At 43.2% G+C, this 9241-nt stretch overlaps 1 protein-coding gene across 1 annotated transcript in view; it reads right to left on the bottom strand.

The window, feature by feature from the left end:
• xylt1 (xylosyltransferase I) overlaps positions 1 to 9062 on the bottom strand; it is an 82003-nt gene extending 72941 nt beyond the window's left edge. The window contains exon 1 of the mRNA XM_019889501.1: positions 8609 to 9062. Within this exon, the coding sequence (XP_019745060.1) occupies positions 8609 to 8896 (288 nt within the window). The 5' untranslated portion in view covers positions 8897 to 9062. The remainder of the gene's footprint in view (positions 1 to 8608) is intronic.
• Between the last annotated feature and the right edge of the window lie 179 nt (positions 9063 to 9241).

Here is a 9241-nt window from a genome sequence, read left to right on the forward strand (position 1 = left end):
CAGGGTAACCCTAAAATACCAAAGCGTTAATCCATGTTTCCACTGAGTGATACAGTTTAGTTCAGCTCAAGGTTTGGAAAAAAGTAGCACACAAGAAACATGGAGGACAGACTGCATTTTGTGTTCTTTCTTCTTGACAGGAGGTTGTTTGTTACAAAAAGAAGAAAAGGCTTTGTTTGAGAAGAGTGTTGTGTGGTCTTCTCATTCAATTTCCATTGTCACAGAGTGGTAAGTTCCACGTTTGACAATGGCAACACAAAAATGCTTGACTGAACCAAATTGTTCTGCTTGGTGGACTCCATCCTGCCCCATGATTTTTTTCCCCACAAATAAACCATTATTCTTCCCATGAGCACCCTTATCCAGAGATTTATGCGTCACTGCTCCTGGAAAATATTTCAGTTTTCAATGCAAAAGAGTGTATTTCACCCTTAAAAGAAGTATGGAGAATCCCCCTGCCTACACCCCCCCCAAAAAAAGCTCTTTGTAATTTGTTAAAACTGTCATGACTTGATTGGAGTACATAAGAATGATCTGTGAAAAAAAATATATATATATCTCTTGCCCCATCTTGTGCCTCATCTACAAGAAACCAACATTACTGTTTTAATAAATATGCCAAAAAGCGATCAATTAGCAAATTAATCAATAATTACAGTGGTGAACAAATGTTTCCATTTTTGTTATCAGATGCAAGTAAACTTTTCTAGATGATGACGCATGAATTTCCGCATGCTTTTTTTTCCTTCTACGATATCATGTTTCAATAATAACAATAATAATAATAATAATAATAATAAATAATAATTAACAGTAACAATTAATAATAATAATTTCAATCTATGTCAAAAATATGTTTAGAGGCATGTAAAGCCATCTCTGATTAGAATTTGCTGTTGACCAGAGTTACTTGTGATAACCGATTCATCATTTCAATACCCTTTTTTGATTGAAAAATTTTGGACGTTATAGACCACACCAGTAACCGTATCATAATTAATTTAAGATTTTGCATTTTTTTCACTGTCGATTTAAAATATTATGTTTTTTTTTTTTTTTAAATTTTGGTATGGATATTAAAACAGGCGGCCCGGTGGCCCAGTGGTTAGCGCGTCGACCTCACAGTACAGAGGTACCAGGTTCAATCCCAGCTCCAACCTCCCTGTGTGGAGTTTGCATGTTCTCCCCGGGCCTGCGTGGGTTTTCTCCGGGTACTCCGATTTCCTCCCACATTCCAAAAACATGCATGGCAGGCTGATTGAACACTCCAAATTGTCCCGAGGTGGGAATGTGAGCGCGGATGGTTTTTCGTCTCTGTGTGCCCTGCGATTGGCTGGCAACCAGTTCAGGGTGTCCCCCGCCTACTGCCCGAAGACGGCTGGGATAGGCTCCAGCACCCCCCGCGACCCTTGTGAGGATAAAGCGGATTGGAAAATGAATGAATATTAAAACAGTTTTTGTTCCATCTGATGCATCCATTAATCGACAAAATAATCAGCATTATTAAACAGATCCTTATTTGCGACCATAACCTGATCCTTTGTTCTGGGTTTGTTTCAACAGAGGTTTGTGTCCTATTACACTATCTTTGCCTCAAATGCTTTTCACTAACAGGCCTTCAAACGAAACCAGGTTTCTGTGAGGATTACTCAGGATTTGAGTCAATGTTGGATTTTGGGATGAGACATTTATTCCCCCCGCCTCCCCCCTCCACACACACACACTTTTTGCTTTCCTGAGCTTTTTCTTCTATCTTGCCTCTCTTTGCCCATCTTTTCCCTCTTGTTCTTTCCTCACTCTCTCCTTCTTTTAATCACAGATGGATTTAAGTCTTCTGGCCTGTTGATATTCATCTCCTGTTGTGGGGAGATGATGAAAAAAGAAGGAAGAAAGAATAAAAGTGTCACTGTCTCGACTTGCTCCACAGGAGTAGGAGGACAATAAGGCCTTAAATGAAAGGGAAGATGGCCCCTACCTCTTCACCGTGACATATCATCACCCGTGTTTTCACATTACTTTCACGGTCCCTTTATTCTTTCTGTCGTCTTTTCATGCAGTCACAAAGTGCGCAGAGATTAGAGTATGACGTGGAGAAGATAGCGACAAAGTGGCTCATGCTCAGTGCCATTATTGGGCTGTGCGGGTGTGATTGCAAGTTCTTGTGAATTTCCGTGCTCCGTGTGGGTCAGCATGTTGTATGTCAATGCAACCGCACTGCAGAAAATTGGGCAAGCTGCCGTACAAGCGTCCTCAACCACAGACTGTCAAGTGATTTTCAGCGTGATGTGGCCATTACGGCTGAGAGATGAACATATTCCATACTGCCTAATGGCGCTAACAGAAGGCTGCTCATGGAGAATGCTTGAGGGGATGCAATGACTACAGATAACGTGATCAAGGCTGAGATATCAGCACCACAAAGAATATTTTATTGTGAATGTGAGAGTAAATGGTTATTTGTCGATTTTCTCTGTGCTGTGATTGACAGGTGATCAATCACACCACCAGCCTCGATTCCCCGGGATGCTTGCGAGCAAGTCTTCTCAACTCTTAGCCCCCCTTGAAATATGGTTTGTATTTCTGGTCTACTTATTACGATTGAAATGTTTCAGTAACTCTTTCATAAACACTAAATGTATTTAAAGGGAATTATAAAACACATTTGGACTGAATTTACTGGCAGAATAAGCTCCATTGTAGAATTTTGTGTGTCCACGTCTGGGAGCAAAATCAACTTGGTCAGGAGACTTCAGAAAGCAAGGAAACGTACCCCCCCCCACCCCTTTCCTCCTCGTCTTCATATCTTTCTCTTTGTCTCTCACGGGGTTGTCTGCTAAGCCTCTTACCTATGGGATTATTGGCAACGCTACGTATTATACAGCTTCATTCATCTGGATGATGTGTTATTAATGTGTTGGGAATGAAACCATCTGTAACAGCAGCAGAGGATGATGGAAGGATGGGGGGGGGTGGAGATTGAAGGTGGGGGGCAAAGGGGGTACCTTGCAATAGCTGGAGAGGTGGCCTCAGTTGCGGTGATTGATGCTTCTAGATCATTGGGTATCATGATAAACACACACACACGCACACACACAACTGTGCAATCTGCACAAACATAAATTGATGAAAAAAACAAAACAAACCTGTCTGTGTGATCTCATAGGTGGTAACAAGATTGCGGCTTTAATCCAGTGGCGAGGATTTGTCATTATTCATCAGTGTTGAGCGGATGGGAAAAAAAGTGTCGTAGCTCACGTCGTTTTGTGGTTGGCTTCAACACCACAGTCTGTTTCAAGTGTCGTAGCTCACATAATTTTGTGGTTGGCTTCAACACCACAGTCTGTTTCAAAGGCATTGTTTTAAGTGAAATTTGAGCATATTTAACTGAAATTGCATCAATATATGTAAACCACTATTACTACATAAAAGCAGAAAGTGCCTGCGCCTACACCTTCACTAATATACATGATCAGGCTAAACCAAAAGATTTTGACACCGCTGGAGACTTCTGATTTGCTTTTCTCACTTTCTTCTTTGTGGTTGGTCCTTCTTTCACTTCCATTTTTTAATTGTTTTTTTTTTTTGTCAGACTATTTTATCAAATTAATTTTCACAATCTCAGCTTTATAGGCTCCACAGATCCACTGTGTTGGTCTAGAATGTGTTGGATTTAATTTTGAACTTGATGTAGACTTCCACATGAGAAAAATTACCAAAGTGGGGAGGGGGGTTACTACAAAAACAATAACAACAACCTAATGGTTCCTTCATTCTTCAGCAGCAGTAAGAAGAGGTCACTGAGGGATTTGACAACCACGGGAATGATGTGTAATCAAATCACACCCAGAGGAGCTGTTACGCAACAGTACTTCATAGTGGCAACAAGTATGTGAAATTATTTATTTGCCAATTTAAGTGCAAAAAAACAAAAACAAAGAAACATGATCTGCACATTTTAGATGTACAGATGTTCCACTTGAAACATGATGCTCACGGACCTTTACCCGCACTGTCATCTCCTAAGTGAGAGTCAACTGAGCTGATATGGCAGAGATGAGTCATGCCAGTAGGTTTTCTATTCCCGCTTGTGTGTAGTATTTCTAACATACTGGCACCTGTTGATCAGCTGCGGGGCTATTCGTCCTTCACACAAAGTCAGCAAAAAAGGAGAAAAGGACCCTCAGACAGCTTCCATGGATACCGCACTGAAGAGACTACACAACTTTCAGCACCTGCGCTCCAAAGAGTGTTTCACAGGTTAGTGTCTTTGTTTGAGCTGCTATGGACACGCAAGCTTTTAGTCTGCACACTATAAATAGTCGGAAGTCTTAAAATTCCATGACAGCACAATATGTCAAATCAGCACCAAAGTCGTTTGTGCACAAAATACACTTCAACATCAAAGTGCCTGAGGTTTTCGATGTGCCTCTTTCAAGTCTGAGGTGCATCTCACTTCCCTCAGATCTGAGTACGCTTGCAACCCCATTTGAGACTTCACCGCATTTGATAAAGAGGCTCAAAGACCGAAGATGGAGTGACGGACTGATCAGCAGCCTGTGCTGTGTTTTCCTTCACTGAAGGGTTCACAGAGAAACACGTTATTGATGTAATCATTGGGATGTTTGATTTTTTTTTTTTTTTTTTTTTAACCACTCAGTGAATCCACAGAGTCATTGGCTTGTAATTATGTATGTTTCGAGGTCTGTTTAAAGCACAATAGCTTAAATTGCAGCGACATTTACTTCCACTGGAGTGACAATTTAAAAGTCAATTACCACTACGAAACTGGTTGCGCTATGATACAAAACGCTGACAGTGACTGGCACTTGAAGAGGGCCGGAAAGATGCAATGTGAGACACACAACCATATGTTTTTTACAAGTTCTTCACGTCAATGGCACATGCTATTAAACATCACACAATGGCTGGCTCGTAATAAATGTCACGATGATGTGAACACAATGCCTTTTTCCATGTGTTAGGACAAGGAAATAACTACGGTACTATATTTCAGAGCAGTGTGTAAGTTCAACAGACATTGCATTTATTTGTTGCAGTACATTATCGAGCCATCCATTTTTACCGGTAACTAAATGAGGTTTGGTAGGAGACCGAATACACCCAGGACTGTACATCAGGCAGTCACAGGGCACACATGCTGGCAGACAACCATTGACATGATTACCGACAAGATGGGAATGAGTCTCATGTTGGGGGCCACATTGTCAGCCACATGCGCCACGAGAACTATTCGTGACCTTGCATATCATGAGAGATGAAATGACATTCCAGCTGTTAAGTGTTATGAATTGATAATAGTGCAAAACATTCCGATGTTATTTACCTACAGATCCTGACACTGGCAACAATCCAGGAAAGAATTGAAGTCGCAGGTCATTGATTATCTCTGCTCTAATTAATGAAGTGGAGGTCAGGATGGCAAAAGTCTCCATCCAAGCCTTTATTGACCAAGCAGCGTGCATTGTGACACATGGTGGAACAGAAAAGGGCCTTTCTCTCATACATATATATATATATATATATATATATATATCCATCCATCCATCCATATACTAATCTGCTTATCCTCACAAGGGTCGCGGGGGGTGCTGGAGCCTGTCCCAGCCGTCTTCGGGCAGTAGGCAGGGGACACCCTGAACCGGTTGCCAGTCAAACGCATCACACCCAGAGACAAACAACGGTCCACGCTCACACTCACACCTAGGGACAATTTAGAGTGTCCAATCAGCCTGTCATGCATGTTTTTGGAATGTGGGAGGGAAACCGGAATACGCGGAGAAAACCCACGCAGGCCCGGGGAGAATATGCAAACTCCCCACAGGAAGGCCGGAGTCGGGATTGAACCCAAGACCTCTGCACTGTGAGGTCAACGCTCTAACGCCTGGGCCGCCCTTTCTCATTTTCAGACAGTTTAATTTCTTCATCAGTTCCTGTCCTCTGATTTTCTTTTGCTGTTCGTGACACGAGGCAATCGATTACCACTTCTTCAGAATCAAGATTTGTTGTTTCTAATCACTTAATGAAACAAATCATAGCGTACTTTTGTAATATTTCTTGGCACATGGTCATTGTAATAACATTATGTTTCATATGTGCTTTCACATGTATTCAAACGATCATGAATACATGTGGAGACAACACAGGGAAAGAGGACATGGAGTCCCACCTTTTCCAATATTACCATGGGAAAGATTGGTGAATAATTTGTGCGCCGTAATGGAAATGGAACAAACATACAACGAAAAGGTAATGTCACTTTACAATGACTAACAGGGGAACGATTTAGAACATGAACATCCACTGGAAACATCCTGACTGTATGTAATGGCAAAAGGGGGGAAAAAAAAAAAAGCTGACGACCAGATGTGAAGCCTGAAGAAATTTCCTCTGCCTCCCGCTGAAAGCGGATTGGTTCGAATCTGGCAGACTAACATTTACTCATGTCTACCACAAAATCTGACTCGGTAAACGTCTGAATAATGACAATAATGTGATTGTTTTGAACTGATACAGGGTATTACAACAGAGGGTCTCATCCGAATCGGCAAAGGGTAACCAATGTACAAGGGGAAAGAATTTGAGAAAACATACACATTGTAAAAGAACGGATTGGACTGAGAGGAGAGAATGTCTCCACGCACTCTGCTTCACTTACCACAAAATGAAACAACCACTAATGAGAAGTTTGGCTCCTCCTAGCTGGAATCACATATCCAATATATCATGTCCATCCAGCACAAGTTGCCACATCCACATCCAGCTATTGCCATATTGTAGCTTCTGGCTCCTTCGACTGCGGATGAGAAGTGCTGCCGTCCTTTCTATGAGCTATCGTGCTTCACGAAGCTTCATTTGTGGCGAATGCATCAACCTTAATGCCTCAACAACTCTGCTTTCTCAAACATCCCAACTCTGACACACCACCCGCAATGGAAGATAGACAAAAATAAAAAAAAATAAATTCAAAAACGGAGATGAAAGATTTGTTTTTTTTTTTTTGGCCATCCGATATTTCAATACCGGATGGCCTGCACAACCCAGGTCGTTCGCCATGAAAGCAGAATGCATCTTTTATTTATTTATTTATACACACAGACATATCCAAGTTAAAACTAGGCCTAAAGTCACTCAGAACATATCAATGTTATTTCCTTAGAGATAAGCAAGGCGTCCACGGCATGACTTTTTATTATTAAGATGCCGGCAGGTGGGAGGAACATTGCCACCACAAGAAGTAAAGTCTACGGAGGAGACAGATGATACAGCGCATGGCTCGGAGGAAGTGACTGTGTGTGAAGGCCACAGTTTATCATAACCCGTCCCAGTGGTCTACAGGTTACACGCAGTCTGAAGAGCAGGCTTCCGCTAAACGGCTGGCAGTTTTATGAAGGGAAAAAGCTGCGTGAGTACCTGACACAACTGCGTCTAATTTCTTTAGGGCAGCCTAATGTCTTGTGAGACCATGTGAAAGAGAAGTTCAATTTTCCAGGATTTAATGCCAGCCACTAGGCTGTAAAAATGAACAAGATGCTGAGCGGAAGTGCCGCTCAAACACAAAGTTGCTCACTGTGCAAGCTCCAGGGCACACGGGCTCAGTCAGCTCAGTGTATTGGTACGTGCAAATATTAGTATGATTTGTTTATTTTCATTGGCAAAAGAAGTCGAAACAGCTTTTCTTGTGCTGGATGTAATTGTTCCATACACGTTTAGGTTTTCGCCGGTTCCACGATCATATTGAGAATTGTTTTCACAACTCACTGGCCATACTATTTGGCTCCTGCACTACCTAATAGATGCCAATGCAAAAGCTGTGGCACACGCCTTAAAATATAATATTGCCAAGGTTCAGGGTTTAAGGGTGAACAATGTTTCTTAACACGGTGTGAGGTCGCAGTTCTCAAACAGATGAGTGGTGTTCTTCAATTTTTTTTTTTTTTATGAGAGGGGACAAATAGATCGTTCGCTTTTACAGCATTACAAACTACAACCAATAAACAAACCGATAGATCAACACCTCTCCGGCAATAGCATTTAAAAGTGATCATTACTATTTTGAAGATGCACAGTTACAGACTTCTTGTATATCATACATGATTGAAAAGTTGTGGTTTGTGAGCGTATTGATTCATTTGTGCAGTCTTCCAAATCGACTGAAAAAGGGTGATGAAGAGGAAAAATATTTCATGACGTGAATTTTTCGGCAGAATGGCCGTGTTGTTTGCCATTTTCTCAGCTAACAGCCCTACAGTAGGAAAGGATTGGTGATCCCATGCCGTCATTGTTGCCTGGAGTGACACTGGCCAACACATTTCATCCACGACTTTGGCATTTCCATTTCCAGTCGGGAGTAGAGTGATGTGCCTCCTGTCCTCAGCATCAGAGGAGCCAAGAGGCCACACGTGTGTGTGTGACTGCAGGCATGCCGTTATTTGCCTCCCGTGTTGTCTACGTTCAAGACAACAAATAATAAACGTGCAGTTTGAGGCCCTGTCGTGCGCTTCTACGCTGGAGGAAAAGGGAACCAAACCAGCAGCGTCTACCGCGGCTACACTGATTGTCCACCTCGGAAAGATAACGTGTGTCTCACCGGCTGCTGTATGTGACGAGAGGTCCCTCTTTCAGGCGGCGCAGGATGCTGCCGCCGCTGCCGCTGCGCCCCATGCTGGAAATAGTCGCTGCCAGCGGCTTTGTTGCCCGCTACCCGGTCCCTCTTCTCCCGCGCGTTGGAGCCTCCGTCTCCCCGGCTGTCTTCACCGGAGTCGAGGCTGCTGAAGTTCCACACGATCAGCGTCTGCACCAGCAGCACCGTGAGGGCTACGATGAGGGCAGAGCGAGACCGGCGGGCCAGCCTGCGAGCGCACGCGCCGCCAACCATCTTCGCAGCGGGCAGCACAGAGCTGGAGGAACGGCGGTGCGTGTGCACTGTGCAGCGAGGTTGGAGACTGGAGAGAGCAGCTGCCTCGACAGGAGGACGGGGCCACCGTGTGGTGGAACTCGATGTGGTGGTCCGACCACAGAAATGCTCCGTGATGCGGCCCCGCTACCGCCATACTGTGGGTTACAAACGACTGCATTTATACACTGCATTTACACACTGTTCAGAAAAAAAATTGAACGCCTATTCAATGCCAGAGACATTTTTTAAAATGTCTGTTAAGAATCCAGATATTCACTTATTCATTCCCAAGTGTGTGTGTGTGTCTCTCTCTCTCTCTCTCTC

The sequence above is a fragment of the Hippocampus comes genome, unplaced genomic scaffold (assembly GCF_001891065.2).
Source record: "Hippocampus comes isolate QL1 unplaced genomic scaffold, H_comes_QL1_v1.1 scaffold86, whole genome shotgun sequence".
Taxonomy (NCBI): domain Eukaryota; kingdom Metazoa; phylum Chordata; class Actinopteri; order Syngnathiformes; family Syngnathidae; genus Hippocampus; species Hippocampus comes.